General features: G+C 41.5%; 2 protein-coding genes and 1 long non-coding RNA gene across 11 annotated transcripts; all 3 read right to left on the bottom strand.

The window, feature by feature from the left end:
* Positions 1–41: 41 nt before the first annotated feature.
* Positions 42–9,723, bottom strand: clk2a (CDC-like kinase 2a). Of its 2 annotated transcripts, XM_076754778.1 has the most exons (13): positions 9,553–9,723; positions 8,129–8,328; positions 7,717–8,002; positions 6,445–6,535; positions 5,483–5,549; positions 4,630–4,746; positions 4,341–4,507; positions 3,621–3,715; positions 3,405–3,534; positions 2,857–2,939; positions 1,859–1,938; positions 1,672–1,762; positions 42–1,505 (listed from the first exon to the last, which is right to left on the bottom strand). In XM_076754778.1, exons 2-13 carry the CDS (start codon positions 8,326–8,328, stop codon positions 1,317–1,319), a joined length of 1,596 nt encoding a protein of 531 aa, XP_076610893.1. In that variant the 5' UTR covers positions 9,553–9,723; the 3' UTR covers positions 42–1,316. The 2 variants fall into 2 exon arrangements, with proteins under 2 accessions (XP_076610893.1, XP_076610894.1); XM_076754779.1 differs by lacking the exon at positions 6,445–6,535 and having other exon boundaries at positions 9,553–9,714.
* Positions 9,724–10,203: 480 nt separating this feature from the next.
* LOC143334797 (uncharacterized) lies at positions 10,204–14,425 on the bottom strand. Of its 2 annotated transcripts, none has more exons than XR_013078367.1 (5): positions 14,294–14,425; positions 13,080–13,254; positions 12,520–12,620; positions 10,987–12,365; positions 10,204–10,815 (listed from the first exon to the last, which is right to left on the bottom strand). It is a non-coding gene; the product is annotated as an uncharacterized LOC143334797 (long non-coding RNA). The 2 variants fall into 2 exon arrangements; XR_013078366.1 differs by having other exon boundaries at positions 14,299–14,423.
* A 456-nt stretch (positions 14,426–14,881) lies between these two features.
* LOC143335314 (histone-lysine N-methyltransferase SETDB1-B-like) lies at positions 14,882–20,341 on the bottom strand. Of its 7 annotated transcripts, none has more exons than XM_076754631.1 (9): positions 20,166–20,341; positions 20,016–20,039; positions 18,767–18,887; positions 18,163–18,429; positions 17,875–18,057; positions 17,511–17,712; positions 17,303–17,376; positions 16,654–16,844; positions 14,882–16,535 (listed from the first exon to the last, which is right to left on the bottom strand). In XM_076754631.1, exons 3-9 carry the CDS (start codon positions 18,867–18,869, stop codon positions 16,428–16,430), a joined length of 1,128 nt encoding a protein of 375 aa, XP_076610746.1. In that variant the 5' UTR covers positions 18,870–18,887; positions 20,016–20,039; positions 20,166–20,341; the 3' UTR covers positions 14,882–16,427. The 7 variants fall into 7 exon arrangements, with proteins under 7 accessions (XP_076610746.1, XP_076610745.1, XP_076610744.1 ...); XM_076754630.1 differs by having other exon boundaries at positions 18,767–18,874; XM_076754629.1 differs by having other exon boundaries at positions 20,016–20,341.
* Positions 20,342–20,378: the final 37 nt, after the last annotated feature.

Raw genomic sequence — 20,378 nt, 5'->3', positions numbered from 1 at the left:
GTATTAGTCAGTGAGGTAAGAGATGGACTCAGACACAGCAATGGTATTTAAAGACAGAGCGCCTCCCTTTGGCTACCAGAGGCCCAAACTGATACTGAGAGCACCATAAGCCTTTGGCAAGGAGGACTTAACTTTAATTCTACACAATCATATATACAGTTTTATATGCTTTAATTTCATACAAAAAAACAAGTCATGTACAGGTGGGGGGTGGAGACTATGACCTAATGGAACTCAAAATAAATACTGTCAACAGGAGTTGGGTGTGGCTCATTGGCTACCACCAGGAGCTGTGTGCTTAACCTGTCTGACCATATTACAACATGTCAAAGGCAGTTCACGTTTTTCCTGTTTTAAAACTGTGAGAATGTAACCATGACTGACGCTCAACTACTAAGAAGCCACTGAGCAAAACATGAACAGTTCACCCACCCCTGCACACACGCACGCACACACACACACACTCTCAAACCCCGAAAGTAACACGTAACATGACAAACATATCTCTATCAATAAGACAGCCTGTGTGTGTGGAGTGTCCGTCACCATTCTCATCTCACTGGTGAATAATAACAGGCCTGACGACTGGAGATGAAGGGCAAGAGTCTCCGTTTATGAGATAATCCGTTTATACATAAAAAAAGAATCGATGCAAAGCAAGTGCTCACACAAAAACGTAAACAAAAACGTGAGACACTTGCCTCTGCTGGAGATAGTTGCCATATTTCCAAGGAAATATGATATTCAGTTTGAATGACTGGATGGTAGCGCAACAGCATCTCTCTCATGTCTCCATGTTTAGATCTATGTCGGTGAGGACTTGCGCTGCACATGCAGCTCTATCTCCTTTTTACGCTTTCCTTCGACTTCAAATTTGGAAGACACTTCTTGTCCAATGCTGAGTTTTTGTATAACCGATTTTGTAGTACTTATTTCCTTAGAAAGATGAATTATTTTCTTTACATGCTGATGAAAATAACAGATGGACGGATGGAAGGGAGGAAGGTGGTTCCGAAGTTAAAAGGAAGACAGGAGCTGCATAGAGGGCTACTTTTGAGGCTGTGGCCATCAGAAAAGATTTATTTTGACTCTTTTCCAGTCTCTCGTGGGTTATTTTGGTCTCTCTGCTGCAATAACATGCCTCTTGTGGCTGCAGAGGTGGACGTCAGAGGGGCAGGGTGGAGGAGCAAGAAGTTAAGGTGTCCATGCTTTCATGACAAAACAACAGAACATCCAAAGCCCCGATTGAGTCAACAGTTCACCCACTCCACATAGAAAAGATCTCGTCTGTCATTCAGTCTTTGGAGGCTTGCGGGTCACCGGCTGATGTCCCGGTTGCCTTCCCAGTTCTTGCTGCCCGCTGCCTCGCCAATCCCCCCGTTCTCAAAGAAAGGGTGTTTGAGGGAGTCGGCCAGCACCAGCCTCTTGGAGGGCTCGTACTCCAACATGCTTTCAATGAGGTCAAATAGTTGGTGGTGCTCCTCCGCTTCTGACAATAGGTACCGCTGACAGGGGAAAGGATGATGGAGAAAGGGAAACAAGAGAGAGATTAGGAGTAATACTCAGAGACTATCAAGAGAGGAACTGTAAGACATAGCGACACACACTTTTGGTGTTCCAGCCCTGCTGATCTTATTTCTTCCTTTTTCACTGTCCGTTCACCCCACTTACCCGTAAGGGTTTGCAGTTTTCTCTGACGTATTTCCCCGCTGAGGAGCTCTCGTCCCAGTCCAGACGGCCACGATAGAAATACTTTTGCTTCCTAAGAGCATACAGAGATCAGTGTGAGCAGTGTTCAAGTGTGTGCGTGCTGTGTTACAGCGACTTTTAACACTTCGGTGTGTTTGTGTGCTCTCACCTCGTCTTACGAATCATCCTAGAGGGCACTGGTCCCAGGATTCTCTCCATCATGGCCAAATGCTCTCTGTTGTCATGAGTCTGAAAGAAATGTGAAAAAGACAGTCATGATTCCAGGGCAGGAACTACACTACGACCAAACAGCCAGTGCTGTTGAATGTGGCTGTAATGCCCCTTCTACCACACAGTCAGTCTGGCATGCCCTGTCTTAAAGTGGCCATTGTGCCCTGAAAATGAAGCAGTGGATTTCCTCATTTAAAACTACATGCGATGCAGCAAAATAAACAAACTTCCCACTGCCTCTGTCAAACATGAACAGCAAACCCACCAGCTAACAATTAATGTTATGTGATAAGTACAAGTATTAATATGTGTGTTTTCAAGTTTACAAGCATATTGCTGAGTAGCGTTTGCTAACTACGAACCTAAATACAGTATATAAGGACTTGCCACATATCTGTATATGGCATTAAATTTCCAGTGATGCTGACAGACGTGCATCCTGTATCAAAATCCAGAATGACGCAGTAAACTCGACGCGCTCACATCCACATCATTATTGTACCGCTGGTTTTCGGCCTTGTTGCCCTAAATATTATTCACGATGCCCCAATAACTTTGTATTTATCAAAGGCCAAGGTGGCCTTGCCCTAAAAATGACTTAATTCCAGGCCGGTGATTCAGCAGGAAAGAGGAACAGACATGAAAGGGAGAGGCTGATTCAGAGGATAATCAGGGTTTAAGTACTGCTGGTTCTGCTGCTACACACAGTGTCAAACAGACAGTCAGAGCTCAACAACGACACCAAGAGTTGATCCTCCTGGATTAACACATGCTACGAACACGTGTAGGTTCCACTGTTCAGTGAGATATAGGCCAACGTCTCAAATGCTCAATGTCAAAGGAGAAAATCAGGTTCAAAATTCTAATTTAAATGAGATCTGAGTGAGGCCAAGGTCTCGGCTGCAGACTACTGGCAGCAGTACGGTGCCACTGTACCTGAAACAAGGTGAAGCCCAGGTAGTACTCAAACAGGATACAGCCAATGCTCCACACGTCACAGGGATGGCTCCAGCCCAGCTCTGAGGGACAAAAACATGCATTAAATAAATGAACACAATGAATATTTGGAGACTACTGCAGACTGGGCTTGACGATGATGATAGGGCAATCCAGTCCATGGCACAGATACCATGTGCTTTCAAGATTACAATTAGAGGGCAATAATTCACAGACTAAACCTAGTCCGTTAATTTGTACTTCTTAACTAATTGATCTCAACACCTACTGCTTCACGTATCTGTGAATACACCTGAATCAGAAACTCAGAATCTCCCGCAGAGCAAGGCAGTTAAAACTTCTTTTCAGTGGTGAAGCAGGTTGGGGATGTTGAGCTGTGCTTGTTTCAACCTGTAGAACGCGGCCTGTTTCTACACAAACTTGCAGGTGAATCTTTCAGAGGTGTTCATCTCCAAACGGATCTCCATGTTGAACGTCTGCACCTGACTGATTGGAACTGTGATCAGTGACATGATACACATCCTCACCTAGTATGACTTCAGGGGCACGGTAATGCCGCGTGGACACGATGGTGCTGTGGTGCTCGTGGTCAAAAGTGGCACTGCCAAAGTCCACCACTCGTACTGCCGTGCTCTTCACCGTTCGCTCTTCTCGCTTCTGCAACAAAGAAAACACTGAAGTGCAAAATCTACCGACCAAAAATGTTTTCTCAGCCTTTTGCTTTACATTCTACGACATCTTACCTTCTCTACATTGAAGGACATTGTGAAGTCTGAGTTGACAAACAGGATGTTCTCAGGCTTTAGGTCTGTGTGTGTCAGCTTGTTGTCATGGAGAACTACGGAAGAAAAAAATGAATAATTTCTTTAAGTCTTCAGTTTGACAGAAAATGAACTTACAGCTACTTTACACAATCCGTCTTCTAATCACACAGTGTTTCCTTCAGAGCAGCTGAGGCATGCTACAACATGTGATGACAATACTGATAATTATTGATAAATGAGAAGATAAGAAAAACATCCATAGAGTATGCTGATATTTGAAACAGGAATTCAACATTACAGCATTATTTTTCCCCTGAGAAGTTTAGTAAGTGACTGGACACATTGCTTCTCCCGGCCTCTGGTGCTATAATGCCCTCATGTGGCTATAAGCCGTCAACCACAGACGACAGAGGTTCTCTGTCCAGCCACTCAAGTAACTGATTAAGACCCATTAATTAGTGAGGACATTTTTGTTAGAAAACTACACTTATTTTAGAGAAGTATAACAAAAAAGCTTTATTACAGGATTATACAATTTCAATTAAAGTCTCTTTGTCTACACTGAGCATGCTGCATTGGCTTACTTATCAGCAATATGGTGAAATTTATATTTGTGGCATTAATTGCATTCTTAAGTCTCTTGATCACATAAGTTTCTTGTGTATTAAAATAAAAGAGAGGACATAAAAAAAAACTTACACTTCACAGCAAGACAGATTTGGTAGGCCATGTGTCTGACCTGACCAATTGAGTAGGGCAGGTAGTTGTTTTCCTTTAGAAAGTCGAAGGTGCTGAGAGCTAGCAGCTCAAAGGAGATGCACATGTGGCCATGGTAGTCGAACCAGTCATACATCTGTACACAAAGGCTGCAAGACACAGGACACGACTTTATTTATACAAGTACTGGTAAACTGTAGCTTTATCGCCCAGATCTAACAAAGAAAACGGTGTGGTAATTGTAATAAAACAATACCCAGTCAGAACTCACAATTTATTATCAGGGTCCTTTTCATTGATCTTCTCTAATACATTGATCTCCAGGCGAGCTGCTTCCTTGTACTTCTCCACATTCTTGATAATTTTCAGAGCAACATGGGCTCCTCCCCTGTAAAACAGAAGATAGTATGAGGCTAAACCCAGAGATAATAAGACACAAAACATGCTACATTAGATGTAAACCTCATTCAGATGAGTAGATGCAGTTCCCAGCAAAAGGGGACATGTGACATTTCACTTCAATTTACAGTAATGTAAATTGTGATATAACTTTCTCGAGGGCCACAAGACAACAAATCTTCCATTATGAGTCTAAGAGGGAGGAGGCCCAGTTTTCACAGGGGCTGCAGTCACACAGGGGTAAGATACAGCAGAGCTAATGTGCCTTAAGTCTTAAGTTTCTGACAGAAAAAATGGTGGCAGTCCCCGTGCCCTGGAATATAAAGTCCCAGAAAAATGGGAGAAATCTGGTCAAATATCATTTGTACTTATTGTGCTTAGAAACAACTCATAGACAGGCTATATAAAAAAAAAAAAAAAAAAAAAAAAAAACAGCTATATAAAGAAAAGAATGCAACAAAGGGCCTCTACAGATTTGCCCATTACAAAAAATTACCGGATAACCCAGGCTGAAGAAAACCATTTAAGATGTACAACAGCAGTTCATAATAGTAAAGGTGGATGTTAATGCTCTTATCCTAATCTGAAGTCTAACCCCTGAGAGGCACAGTACAAACACGCTTGTTTCTACAAATAGAGAACAGTGACCAGGTATTCCCAGCTGGGGGTCTTATTAATCTCAGAGCCTGAAAACTGTTGTTTCTCCCGTGTTAACTGACACACACCTGCGGTGGTCGATGCACTGCATCACCCTCCCAAAGGTGCCTTCCCCCAAAGTGCTGACAATCTCATCTGAAACACAACACAGAGAGAAAAGGAAGAGAGAAGGAGAGTGGGGAAAGAAAGAACAGGAGCATTAGACATGTGGACTTAAGCAGGAATACATAATACAAAAGTGTAGACAGGCGGATCAATTCTAGCGCCCATCCCCTTTTCAAATGGCTGCCTATTCAATCTGGCAGGCTTGAAACACTTTGACGTAATCTATGGTAACTGAATGCAGTCCACTATGATATGCGTAAAGAAAATAAGGAAGCGAACGTAAAGTGCTCCTTTCCTTTGACGACAGATTTGCAGCCATCAAAAATAAGGGCACATCCTTTCAAGATGTGGCTGTCTTTGCCCAAAGGGCACAGACGTAATGTGTGGAAAGATTATTAGGATTTTTACTAAAAAACAAACAAACACAAAAAAAAGCATGATTCTGGAAATGACAAATGTGTTAATATAAATTTACTGTCTGTATGTGTGCTGGGTGTGCTAGGCAAAGACTACATCAGTGATTTGCATGTTAGATGTCTACTTAAAAAAAATTAAGGAAATCCTTGAAACCTCATTGTGGAAAATGCCTATCTTAAGTTACAGATTTAAACCTGTAACTGAGTATTAATCTGAAACGCAACAGAAACAAACAGCTGCAAATGGGATTCTATGTTTAGGAAAGTCAAGTAACCTGTGAAACATAGAAAATGCCCCACAGCTTAAAATCCTACAACAAAAAGAAGAAGGTATCTAAAGTCCCTCTCAAAATCTCCAACACTGTTGCAATCCACCCTGCTATTTCAGCTAGAGCGAAGAGCATTCTAGCAAGGCATCATCATCATCAGGCACTCCCATGTCATGTAAATGCTCTATGCTTTAATACTCATATGGAGAAGGGTTACGATAGAGTAGTGGCAGTGAGTACATCTCTCTTGCAGGACGTCCCCACTCCGACAGATCAGGTGCCCTTCCTCGTCGTCCCTCACACTCAGTGCCCGCGTCCGGCTGTTGCTCCGCTGTTTTCGCACCCAAACCACCATCAGCAGGTCACGACACGACCGGAGGGACAGGGGGGTTTCAGGGACAGCCGCAGCCATGGTGTCAGGCGGCACAGGTAGACGAGGAGGGAGGAGGAGGGTGGTGTTGGAGGTAGTTGATGTAGTTGTGGTTGTAGGTGGGTTTGGTGGTCATGGGGCGATTCACGCATGACACCACGTGAAGGAAATATATAACGATAGGGATATAGTGCAAGGGAACAAGTCAAAGATCACATGTTGTCCTCTGCTCCTTTCCCCCCTCTACCTTTAAACCACAGCTGCTTACAAACAAAGAAGCAACTGGCATATCCATTCATCAACGCAAAAACCAATTAAGACAATAATATAACTGATTCAAAACATATCAGGTTGATTTTTCAGGTTAAACAAGATGGAAAATAAAATGAGAAGACCCTATGTAATCAAACAGGAAATACTTAAAGATAACCCCCATCATACATGTAAGCTACGTCAAATTCAAGCCCTCGCTCACCTAAAATTTATACTACTTAATACAAAGGTGTAGGTAAACACAACCCACACAAAAAGGCATTTTAACAAATCTAATACAGTTTAAATGCCAATCCATCGTAAGAAAAATCAGCATTTAATTTAAGTCTAAATTTTGCATGGTGTTTGGTAGAACATTTTCACTTTTGTCAGCCTATCTGCACTAAAGTTCACAAGTGGCCAACCAACTTCTACACAAGCAGTTAGGCCTTCTCCAAACCAACTGACGACACACAAAATAAAATTTCATGAAAGGTAGGGCCACAGACACAGAATTAAGTTGGACGAGGTGTAACTTGGCTTACAAAATAACAAGTTAAAAAAGCTGTGGTGGGCGTGTATCTGAAGAGCAGCAAGAATTAGTGGTTGATCAATCATGAACTACAGAAAAAGTATTTGGATAAAAATGAAAATGCTCTGCCAAAAAGAAATGCCAATTTAAGCAAAACCCACTTAAACAAAAAATAAAACAAAACCGTTCTGACAGAACAAAAACAAATCATAAAGATTGTGCTACTTACCAACTCCAGGAGCTGTGAGGAAGAAATGGTTAGAGAAAGACAGAGACAGAAAGCTGAGTGGAAGAGACAGAGATGGAAGGAGAAGGATGAGGAGAGTTAATACACAGTCTCAGGTCTGGCTGTACTCACCGAGGAGGATGGGCTATAGGACCTGGTTCTACGCCGCCTTCGTTTGTGCTTACGCCTGCTGCCTTTCCGTCGGTACGACTCATCCCGTTCACGCTCCCTCTCGCGGCCACGCCGGTGGTCATACATGCTTGGGGAGAAGTCGCGTGGATAGTAACTTTCAGCTGCTCCATGTGGCTCCCTGTCTCTGTCACGGTCATGATCTCGGCTCTGGTCCAAGCGTCTGTATCCCTCGCAGTATCTTCGGTCAAATGCCCGGTGCTCCACAGAGCGATTGTCATAGCTACGACTGAATCAGAGGAAAGAGGAAGTCATTGAAACCTGAAGGCTGACAAAGCAATTAAACTTAAAAAACGATATGCAGAGGTGGTACTACAAAATACATTTTCAGCATATCAAACGAAACCAACCATACCTCCTTGAGCGTGCATAGCTTCCTTCCTGTCTGTGTCCCCGTCCCCTTCTGTCTCTGTCTCTGTCACTGCTTGAGGAGTAAGTAGGCGATCTTCTGTGCCGGTGTCTTCGGCCTCTGTCTCTGTCTCTGTCTCTGTAACGGTCTTGGTAGCTGCTTCGACTGTCTCTGTCCGAAGACGAGTACCGTCTTGTGTGAGGCATCTAGTGAAATATTAGAAGGACAAATTAAACATCATCCAGAATACAAAAAATAATGAGAGTCTTTGGCAAAACTGACCTTTAAAGTCGATGCAATGCTTCCTGAATTAAAAACTAGAATTGCACATAGATTTAGGAAATCCCTCTTCACAGTTACTCCTGTTCACATTTTTCTTGTACCAAACATTGACATCAGTGGGACAGCTGTCCACTGCCAGACTCCAAGTGATTTGTGGGAGTGTGGGAGGTGCATTTGTAGGAGATATAAAACGACTTGAATGAGCAGCCTGAAAAGTCATTTTTGGCCCATGCATTCTACTGTAAGTGAAGATAAAACGCTAACTGTTCAATAAAGCTTCCCTTGAAAAAGACAAATAGCTTCTTAAAATCGCATCAAAGGGGCTGATTGATGACAACAGCACGGTACACAAACTTGGTTTAAAAAAGTGTTGGAGGCCTATATTTGAGAGCAGCCTACCACATATAACACAGGACAACACTCCAAACTTTTACGAGCATACTGGTGAAGCATGAAGCTAATAAAGCTTATAGTTAAAACTAATGTTAAACAGACAACTGTTGAAGCGGGCCTGGAAACATGAGAACAGAGAGTAATGTTCAAATTCGTGGATGCATTTTAATAACCCTGTTGCATGATCCCATTTCACGATGAGAAACCCACCAATGCCTACCATAAATAGAGTGTTGCTTCAAAGCATTGAAATGAAACACACACTTACTGCAACGTTATCAGTACAAGACCGATGACAATCTTCTGAAGTTGTCATTTAAGCGTTAGCTAAGCTAACGTTGTTCATAGCATAACGTTAACATGGTCCCAAGTTCATAATACACTTCTGCAAGCGTCGCTGCTTTTTTTCTTACCATGTAAGCGGATGCGCTAGTAACACTACCGTTTACGCGGTTAATTCCAGTATTCACTATGGCATTCAGTACTAGCACATAATACCGTTCCCGCTAACAAACACCAACCTATTAACGGCCAAATAGCTTTAAACTCGAAGCAGCTAAGTAACTGACCAACGAGGGACGCACAGGGTGTTAGCATGCTTTGCTAGCAACATTAGCTAATGTAAATAATTTGGCCGCCATCTTGTCTTAGCTACGTTCATCAGCTAGCTAAACAGCTAGGTTACTTTCGCTAGCAGTCGTGCGAAACGTCTGGTCGGAATGTGGCTTAATTAACTACACGTATGTAGCATTTACCGTTTTAGCAGCGAGGCCTGTACGTTTGTCCCACAAGAAGTCCGTGGTGGTGTTCCAGTTTTCTCTTTTATCTTCTCGATAGCCCGATATTCAAGGCTCTGTTGCTAGCAAGCAGCCAGCTTTTTTCCAGCCTTCCCTGCACAGCTTGTTCTGGTTCAGACTGGTGGCTCTAACGCCTCCCTGCGCCGAGAATGTTGTTCAGACTTGAATGTACACAAACAACCACGAGCGATGAGCGAGCGCAATACCGCGAACCTGCGACAGTCACAAGTACACAAGAATGGGACTGACGGAAAAATGTGATTTAGCCAAATGTTAGGTTTTGAATCAAATTATTGTGTATTTTATTATTGTCATTTTTTTGACAACCCATAATTTTGACTCACTAAGGCATTTTTACTCAACTCTGAGTTTTGACTTGACTCCTATTTAAATAATCATAATTTTGATGGTGTTGACTTAGTGTCTCTTAATTTTGACTTCATTGCCAAAGTGTCTTAACTCACAACTGTAACACACAACTTAATAATGCTTGACTTCCCATGAGTGATTTTACTGTCTCATTGTTGGGCTTCCACAGTTTGCAGTTTTTATTCATCATTTCTACATCTAGAAGAGATGCTTTATGGCCAGTTAAAAGAAGCTTGGGTAAAATTAGACAATTTATTTTCATTTAAAACACAACACATTTGAAAACAAATAATACATTATTTTGTGGGATCAAGACAGTTTGACAGTTTTCAGCCCCTCCAATGAGATGAAACCCAGAGCAGTGAATGTGTCAGTCCCATCGCAGCCCCCAGGAACAACATGGGGCTGTGGGGCAATTTTTGGCATCCTGACCATGGTCCAAATTGCAGGTCATGTGACACATACAGGGTCCCAAACATAAAGAAATACCAGTGTCCAGAGTTACAGGCCCGTCTGATCTGAAGGGATTTTCATGAGGCAATAGGTCCCCTGAAACTTGCAAAAACAGCTATACTGGCTATTGAGAGACTGCTATAATGTGCAGGCTCTCAACCAGTTCAGCCACAGAAGAACTCCTGAGCAGATGCTCTACGGGCCCCAAAACGCAGAAAGTTTTTTCAGTGTTTGCACCTGGTAGGCAACCGTCACTGAATACAAGGGGGCGCCATCTTGGAACATGGCTCTCGTATCACATTCATAGCTTTGGCCTGGAGTCAAAGGCAATGTGGTGAGTGGAGACTAGGCTCTTCCCCTTCCCCGCAAAATGGCTCTTGTACTTCAACCTGCCGTCTTCTGAAGAGAAAGAAGAAAGAAAATGTCATTTCAAATGAGCAAAACCTGCTTTAAACAATGTAATGAGAATGTGCAATGGCTACACACCAACACCTAGATCAAGGTGAAGACACAATGCGTTGTATTATATTCTGTGTTACACTGGCTGCACATATTTTCTTTTCTTCTCACCTCTTGTTACTATTCCCACGATTTTCCCCTGTTGCCATCTCATGGCTATCCTTCTGGCCAGGACATTCATTTCACATGGATCCTTCCGTGTGGCACGTCTTGGGTCTTGGTGGCTTTGTCAGAGGATTGGCAAATAGCTGACAGCATGCTCACAGGGGTTACTCGTGCCATTGGTAAGGGAACACAACATGTGACTAACTAGTGAACTGAAGGAACAATCCATTTCCAATCGTGCCTACTTCTAAAATGTTAAGACTGGAAGTTACTCCAAATAAGTGATGTGTAAATATCCACGTTACCCAGGCACCTTTTAAACAAACTGTCAAGGCGTGCATAATGAATTCAAGTAATTGTGATTGGTCCAATAAGATGGAATTATTTCCCAATTTAGGTTTCAAAATATGAAACAGCAAACTGTATGGTCACAGCATGCTAATGTCTGGCAAAGCACATTAAATTAGCCAAATATGCTAACTTATATATAAATCAGATATGGTTTGTAGACCAGATACAACAATGAACGAGAAAAACTGCTGAGTCTAAATTTTAAAAATGTGTTGTTTTGATGGGAAAATATCAGTTCCCTCTCAAAATCAACTGAAAGATAAACGCTGCCTCATCACTGAGGATCGCAAGACACATAAATGACCACATAAGCTTAAAACTATGGTGACAAAATGATGCATTTCTTTCTCAGATTTTTTTCCCATGATGGGAAAGATATGGAAGCCAATGAAGGGTACGTTTTAGGACCAGAAATAAATTAGTTCATGCATCAGTAAAGTTTTGAAGTGTTAGGAGTGTTCATGTTCTTGTATGGTGTTTTTTTTTATGGCCATTAGCATTGGTGTTTGCCAGCGGTGTTGATGTTTTCATAGTGTTCTTACTGTTGGTGTCTCTACTGGCTTTGGGTGTTGATGATTTTGCTGCACTGCTCTTGGAACCAGTTGCATTGTTCTTAGAATCAGTACTGCTGCTGGCTCTGGGTTTCGCATGACTCCTGGCACGCTTCTCATTCTTTTGATCTATTTTTCTCCTCTTCTTTGACCCAATATTATAACTTGAGATAGAAGAATCGCAATCACTTGAGTCATCATCTGGTCCCCACTCCATATCAGAACCCAAACTGTTTGAGGATTCATCTTTAATGTTGTGATCCTGAGGTGCTGCTGGGCGTAAGGAACTGATCTTCCAGGGAGGAAGTCTGGTCAAGACCACAACTGGTTGTCTCTTTAAATTGATATAGATTTTTTTGCCATTATGTCTGCAGAGGGTCTCACTGCCCCTGAGCTTTGGTAACAGAGGTGTACAGCCATTTGTAGTTGGAGAGCTGGAGGCTCGATCCTCAGCAGGAACAAGCTGTGATGGAGGTGTATTTCCTACAAAAGGACAAAGGCAGAGGTCATTTGTAGCCTTCAAACAAACAAACTAAAATAAGCCAGTTGGCGTGTCTGAACACAACTGAGCAACTGGCAAAGAACACAAATATATCAAGAGTAGATTTTTTCATTGGCTCAGTGATTTGGATCTTACTACATGTTGTGTTAACATCTTCATCAGAATCTGAGTCTCTGTAATCCCACCCCAGCAGCGAGTATTGTTTCTTCACAATCGCCTCACATGCTGCCACAGACCTGAAAAATATGACAAAGACAATGTGAATCAACAACATAAAAGGAAAAATAGGTAAGACAACTGCTCTTCAAGCACAGAGAGGGAACTCAACTCTCCTTCCCACCTATCAGGGAAAACACCTTCATTCTATTTTAGGGAGCAGACTAAGCACTGAACCTTCAGACGACACAGAGCAGAGATTAGCCCAGGTTTCAACCTCGGTGTGCTGTAGTCAAGGAGCATGAAGGAACAAGCTCATGTTGTAAGTCAGATTTTGAGCTGGTTGGCAAGTCGCTAGATCACTTTTTGGTTACCACAGAGAAAGATTGGTTGTCATAATTTCCCATTTACCACAGTAGACGACTCAACACTGAGAGTAAATAATAGGCAGACAGTTGTTGGAACAAAATGGTTAATTATGGTCCAAAGAGCTTGAACAAGAGGCAGAAACAAGAGCATAGAGTAGATGTAACACTCACTCGCAGAGCTTCAGGAGGTAAGCAGCCTGCTTCTCCCTCCTTTCCAGCAGAGACTGAAGCACATTGCATCTCTCTAGCACATCTGTGGAGATCAGCTCATTCTTCTTTACCTTCCCTCTGATCCACTTTTGGAGCTCCTCTACGGTCATTTCTATCTCATCCCCCTCCATGATCACTGCAACACACAAGGTTTCAAATCACGTGCTAAAGTAAAGTGCACAGCAGAGGTGGCGCTGAGGGGCGGCACTCCCTCAGGTCTTACAACGAAACGAAATTTTCCCATTCAAAAGACTTGAGCCCCGACAGGTAGGGCACCTGGCACATGCAGAGTCACAGCAGATGGATATCACCAGTAGTTGGGGCAGGTAACATGCCATTAAGAATTAGTTTTGGCATCTACATGAGCAGTATGATGCTACTGGCAGATGCTCCTTAGGAAATGTAGAGTTCACATGTGCATGGTTTAAATATATATATTTTACCTAGAGATGAATGGATGATGGTATAAAACATACAATATCAAATACTTGTAGTGGTAATAGAAGTATTCCGATACTATAAGTAGCAAGATCACTATGAGAATACTTCACTACAAGTTTAAGTCCTACATTTAAAACCTTACTGAAGTAAAAATATGCAAGTATTATAAGCAAAATGTACATAAAGTAAAAGTACTCAATGTATTTTACTATGATACAGGCCTATGATGTTTTTGGATTGACATTATTGTTTGGGGTTGAGCTCATTTTAACCACTTTATATCACACAGCTGCTGGGAGACAGAGGGGAGATTATACAGAGGAATATTAGCTGTTTCTGGGTGAATAACTGTAATAACAAGGAAGCTAGAAGTCATCAAAAACACCATCAGGTACGTCGTGTTTAGGAAAATCGTTTAAAAACACGCAAAAGTCAACAATTAGCTCATAATTAGCCCGATCAGCCACTGCCAATTATCAGTTTAAACACATTATTAGACTGTAAACGATTAATCAAACCAATAAGTAACGGCAGTTAATCAGTGTCTGACAACCTCGTCACACTTCAGCAGTTGGTGTTTGTGTGATCGCCTCCACCCAAACCTGTAGCCTCCCATGACTGACATCTAATCCAGGATGTGTCGGTGGTGGGGAAGAATATCCGAAGAATAAGAGTCAAACTCAAAGGTTAGTCCACATTCATTAAGTATTTTCTCCCGTTTGGCATGCAAATACTTCACCTGAGGCATAAATCTTCTTGTTCTGTCTTGTTCGAGTGAGTTTTTGAGTGTGGGAGCTTCTTCGTCTTCTTCGTCCTTCGTGATTATTGGCCGTTAGTAAACAATGAAGTGGCGCTTTACCGCCACCAGCCGGTGTGGAGTGTAAATGTCTGTCTGGTATTTCCAATCACCGTGAAGTATCACACATCCTGTCTAAGAAAATGCTTATCACTGGCTGGCTGGACAAAACAACAAAGAACGAAAATGCTGTTGCATCTGAAGCTCATGATGAAAGAATCATGACTTGTTTCAGTGGAGAGTTTGTTCCCAGGTTTTAAGCCTGTGACAAGGCTGAAAATGTACCATGGAGGGGATAATTGCTATGATTTATATTATCTTGTTTTTATGGGTTTGTTTACACATATATTGGAGTAGATATTTATGTTTATTGAAATATATGTGCACAAGCTAACTGTGTTAATACTAACTATCCCATTGTTGATGAAAACTGAATAAAAATTAAGTAGAAAACACAAGGTTTAATGTGTGTAAAATGTAATAAACCATCAATATGGGTGCACTAATAAAAACAGAAAAATGTATTTGGATGGTCAGGCCAACTGGTTCTTGTTTTTATTGCAAGTGGAGTCCAGTATGCACAAATCCTTTGAGAATATACGAATATAGAAGCTAATGATGAGCATACAAATGCAACACAAAGACATTTGGGGGCCATACAAAACTAATGGAAAATAATGCAGCAAAAGAAAAGATGGAAAAAGGGGGAAAAAAAACAACCTGACCCAACCCCCAACCAACTATACCACCCAACCTCATCACCCAAAGGAACAAAAGGATCCTTCACTATTGTGGTAACAAATCTGTAAACAGCATTACTCTGTCATCTTCTCTAAGAGCTGAATGAAAGGTCGGCGCATGGCATCAAATAAATTCCAACTGTTCACTACTATCTCCACATTTTAACATTAGGAATGTTTTTACCTCTTCCACAACATCAAATATTCCTATGCTGACATTAAGCAATAGTTGATGAAAATAGCCCGCTGCGTGTAAACGTAGTGCAAGTTGCACCACTACATTTCTACGGTAGCCCAGAAAGGACAAACAAAACACTGGCTCTAGGGACTGCCATTCAAATTTTTCACAGCCACCTTAAGGGAGAGGTGGGGCGAATTATTGTTATTTATTGTTATTATTCATATTTACATTATCACTATTACAGCTGTAATTATTATCGTTGCTGTGCATCTCCCCCACTCAAACAATTCTGTTTCCATATAAAGAAAGTTTCTCAAGAAAGTTTTAGTTTCTCAGAGGTGGAAATTTGGTTACATTCATATTCTTGCAGCAGGGTCTTCCTGATTCTCTGGAAGGGTTTCAAACATTTTCTTCATCAATTTTTGTCCCATCTATTGGTCAAAACTCTGCAGTTTGTCCTTCTATGCTATAAATAAAGCACCCCCTCCAAAATGCTTTGAGAGTATCCTATATTAGCAATGGTGAGACGACAGATCCATTATAGTCTCATGCAAAGTCTTTATATGGATTTCTAAGGTAGTACAGCACTCTGCAAAGAGTGTGTGATTCAGGAGGCCCAGTGTTAAACTGGAATACTCCAACTGTTATTGTTTATCCTCTCTGTGCTTGATGAAATTAGGTGATTTCATTCTTAGAGAGTCTGCATTAAATGCTTCATTCAAATCAATTAATCAGGCTCGGCCTGTCGCGCTTTTCAAAAAATAAAAGAGGAACCTAACTGAAAAAATGCGGCATGCACAGTTGCGCAGACTTGCAGCCACTTGAACATGCTAACATGCCAAAAGCTAACACAATTCACATTTCTGGACAAATGAAATATTACAATTGAACTCAGTGCTTTTGCTATGCATGATGATGCACAACTTTGAAAGTTGTGCATAAATTATTATGTTACATAATAATTTATGAAAATCAAATTGTAACAAATGTCAGCCTCCAGTTTTTCATTTGCACTCATCTCATAAATGCAAGTCTTACTGTGACCTGAAATAGCTGAAATATTGTTTCCAAAACAATCCAAAGCTAACTCACTTTGGGGCGATAATGATGGATATTACTGAAATGTATATTTTCTTAATGTCTGTGGGTTTTTAGTTGGAGTCATCACTTTGCTCTTCAACTCCTTTCAACTCCAAAAATCTCGCCATGTGTTCAAGTCGTATGGAGCCTCGATGGATCCACTCCTTATGCTGATTTTCCTGAGAGTGACCAAAAAATTACATTACACCACAGAAATCTGACTTAAAAAAAAAAAAAAAAAAAAAAAAAAAACAGGAAAAAACAGTTTAAACAACAGCAGTGATAAATGATACTGACCTGAAAAACGACCTGCATCAAGCTGCTGTCCACCAACTGCACCTCACACCTCTGCTGGGCTCCATTTAATTCTACATTGAGGCTCTGTCCAGCCTTGTACTGGGTTAAATGTGGGTACGGCCAGTCCTTCAGGTATTGATTCATGAAAGATTTGTGACGGCTGTCTGGAATGTCGTCTAAAACGTCTTCCACTGCCAAAAAAACAAAGAGTCTGTTAGTCTTCCTGAAATATCTGGCAGTACAATGGTACATATGCAGCACTGTGACTTTGAATCACGTCACAAATCCATACTACATACTAATTCTAAGCAGGTTTTCAGTATATATTGTGTTCACATGATGGATACTATTTTCCCACAATGCACTGCACAAAAGAAATGTAGGAGCTGCACACAGCTGAAAAAAAATGAATGCACTGGGGATGGTGGTGAAAGGAAAAAAGAAACAACAAAGAAAACAAATTAAATCTTCAGAAAGACACTTTCTGTAAAATCGTCTGTGTGAAACCAGTAAGACTCTGATCTATTGACTGTGTGGGCCAGCAGGGAAAAATGTTACATTTAACAGTGCTCTACTTTAATAGCTCCCATGGTTAATTCAGCATACTATATACATCCACAGCAAGGGGTGTGAAAACAGCCAAACTTACACGGTCTGCACACCAGGTGAAGTAAAGGTAAACCAACATAAACCGGAATGTGATCATCCAGAAAGACCAAGAACCTGGAAAATTAGACATGTTCCACATCACATCAAACCTTCGCCAGGGCGTTTGGATTTTCTGTACGAAACTGCGAGCGACTGGTTTGCCAATTTTTTTGTTGTTTCAAAGACGTAGGGTGGTGAGAAACACACACCTTAAGCGGTTCCTTCTGGTGGGCAGCTCTGCCAAAACACCAGGCTGGAACCAGAGCTTGTCCTCTTGACACCCGACCACCACACGAGCACCGACGTACAGCTGCTCCAGCTTTGGGGTGCTGTCGAAGGCGATGTGGTGGCCAGACACAAGGCTCTTCCCCTTGTCTTCAAAACTAACTTTGTACTTCAACCGTCCATCCTCTGCAAATGGCAAAATGTCAATGAGTGAAGCTTTTTCCAACATCTGCATTCGTGGTATATCTAACAATATTTTACAAACACTCCAGGTGTTAGCTGCATTCTGAGCACCGGGAATTTGATCTTCTGTAAGTTTTTTGTTTGCTGATGTTTGTTAAAGAGTACCTCTGTTACCTCTTGTTACTATCTCCACTATTTTCCCCTGTTGCCATCTCATGGGCCTCCTCTTCGCCAGGACCATCATGTCCACTTTGACCTCTTCCTCTGGCAAGTTAGGACGGATCTTTGTGGTTTCATCAGAGCAATAGGAAAAAGCTGATGATATTATTACAGGAGCTGGTTCAGACACTGTGGAAAGACATCAAATGTGCATTGAAACTAATACGTTTGAGGGACTGTGAAATGTGAATGACTTGTTAATGGAAATTCTGAGGGAAATAAACACATAAGCACCATCATAGAAGTCAAGTGAAGAATTTTCACCCTCTGGTTCCCACTGCATATCAGAGTCAGAGCTGCTGAGGGATTCGTCTTCGCTGTAGAACTGCTGAGGCGTCGGTGGCCGCAGAGCGCTGATCTTATAATCAGGGAGTCTGGTCAAGACCACCACTGCCTTTTTTGTTACACTGAGAAAGTCAGAACCATCCTCCACTTGTGTCTTCTTGCTGGGAGTTTCATTTGTGGAAGGAACAGACTCACACGGGGAATCAGACAAAGTTTCTGTAAAGAGAAAAAAAAAGCATATTTGAAACTTTGTAAGACAAAAAACTACAACTGAAATGATTGTGTTCTAGCTGAAAATGCATTTTTATGTCAAACAGCTGCTCATTACAGCTACTCAAACATGTGGATTTGGAGCTTGTTATCATATATGAAAGTAACTGACTTACGTATTTTATCTGTAACTTTGTTTTTTTTCCATGACATTTTCACATTTGAATTGATTAATCCAGTAAATGCTGTTTATAAATCAGTTTGTCAAAATGTTTCTTTTGGACATTACGGCTGAACTTTAACTACAGTGTTTATTTTTCATTCAGCACAACGAAGCGCTTACCATCATCTCGTTCTCCATCTGATTCTGTCTTTCTCTTGTTTTCTACCCTCTCCACAGACTCCTGAACCTGCAGCATTCTCGTCTTCATCTCATCCACCTCCATGACCACTGCAACACACACCTGAGTTAAAATGAGGGTTTGAAATCGAGCAGATGAACCATGACTTTTTTTTTTTTTTTTGTGAGTCCTGAGGGGTTTGCTATGAAACAAGATTAACCAGTTATGTTGAGCCTAAAGCCAATTTTCAATGTCACAAATGCAAAGTTTGCAGCTATTAAAACACAGAAAATGGATTAGACTAGCAGTATTTATAACAGATGATATTCAATCGATAAAATCCTTTTCACTTTGATACGGCAATAAACTGAATGGTTTCCACTTGTCTTTCATCATCGCATAGTGTCAGACATAAAGGCTATAATGTTTAAACATGCGATAAAAGAAATAAAACTTGCACATTTATACTTTTAGCAGCTTTCTGGCAGCGTTCCTCTCCTGCCTTAATTACAGCAACAGTGCTGCTTCTTGTTATAATATGTATTTTTAATATTTCTTCATAGCTCTCCCTTATAACAAGCTGCGTCTCTTGCATGAAGTAGGCGGCACATGATGGGTCCACTGTGCGGAAGAAGAGTCAAATGACGCACCAAAAGCCTCTTTTTCATGGAAACGCGCAGAGCTGATGGAGAAAAGTTGGATTTAAAAGGAAAACTGAGAACCACCGCAGTGACGCTCGTTGTCTCTGACTGGGCTTTTCGGTTTTATAGAGGCAGCTCACGTAAAGAAAGCCTGGCTATGTGGACCCTGCTTCGTAGTAAACGCTCCTGTCTCACGTGTGTTAGCCGCAGTTACGGATCCAGGTGCAGCATCACGCAGCTTGCTAATGGTCATGATGAAGATTTCGACCAATTTTGTTTTGGATGAGAGGACCACAGGAGCTTTGGCGTGTTCTGACTTCTTCATTAACGTTGCTTGACACAAACTAGCTAAAGGAAAAATTAGCTATAACGACATCGTGTTTTTCCCGAGTAGCTAGACGTCACTTTCACGCCATTAAATTAAATTAAAACATTGCATTATCTGTTATATTAGTAGCTACAAGTGAATTTTTAATAAGGTGGCATGAGAGTGACAAACTCAGGACGACTTCCGCTAAATTAAGTTAAAACTCAGCTAGCACTACTCGTATCATAGCGAAAGCTGAAAGCGTAGTTACCGTTAATACTTGTACCAAAACTGATATCTTACCTGTCGTTATGTCTTGATTATCCGCTTCAAAATGACAAAGAATAATTATTTTGTGTCGCAGCTGACATTAGCTGTCAGATTGGCACCTCTATCTCATGCTACGGGCTACGTAACCCAGCACTGAAAACACAACAGGTTTGAGAAGCTCACAGTGAAATCGTCGTCTTGGCTTTGTGACACAGCTGTGTACAAATTATGCAAAACGTCTTCCAATTTTATTCCGGTCAGGAAGTGTATTAAAGAAAACTGCCACACACACTACCTCGTCCATCTTATACTTGTTGTTGTTGTGTCACGTGATCGTCTCTGACGTTTTTTTTGCTTCTTCTTCGTTTGTGTCGATCGGCGAATAACGACACGGCG

This window comes from Chaetodon auriga, chromosome 17 (assembly GCF_051107435.1).
Source record: "Chaetodon auriga isolate fChaAug3 chromosome 17, fChaAug3.hap1, whole genome shotgun sequence".
Classification (NCBI taxonomy): domain Eukaryota; kingdom Metazoa; phylum Chordata; class Actinopteri; order Chaetodontiformes; family Chaetodontidae; genus Chaetodon; species Chaetodon auriga.
This window is presented reverse-complemented; position numbering and strand designations above follow the sequence as displayed.

What these genes read in the sequence shown, in the direction of transcription:
- clk2a (XM_076754778.1), bottom strand. Translation starts at nt 8,328, where the DNA reads ATGCCTCACACAAGACGGTACTCGTCTTCGGACAGAGACAGTCGAAGC. An exon ending in AATCTGTCTTGCTGTGAAGT is followed by an intron (nt 3,716 to 4,340) that starts GTAAGTTTTTTT and finishes TTTCTTCCGTAG; the next exon opens with TTCTCCATGACAACAAGCTG. An exon ending in AAAACTGCAAACCCTTACGG is followed by an intron (nt 1,506 to 1,671) that starts GTAAGTGGGGTG and finishes TTCCCCTGTCAG; the next exon opens with CGGTACCTATTGTCAGAAGC.
- LOC143335314 (XM_076754629.1), bottom strand. Translation starts at nt 18,869, where the DNA reads ATGGAGGTGGATGAGATGAAGACGAGAATGCTGCAGGTTCAGGAGTCT. An exon ending in ACCAGAAGGAACCGCTTAAG is followed by an intron (nt 17,377 to 17,510) that starts GTGTGTGTTTCT and finishes CTAATTTTCCAG; the next exon opens with GTTCTTGGTCTTTCTGGATG. An exon ending in TGATGCAGGTCGTTTTTCAG is followed by an intron (nt 16,536 to 16,653) that starts GTCAGTATCATT and finishes GGTCACTCTCAG; the next exon opens with GAAAATCAGCATAAGGAGTG.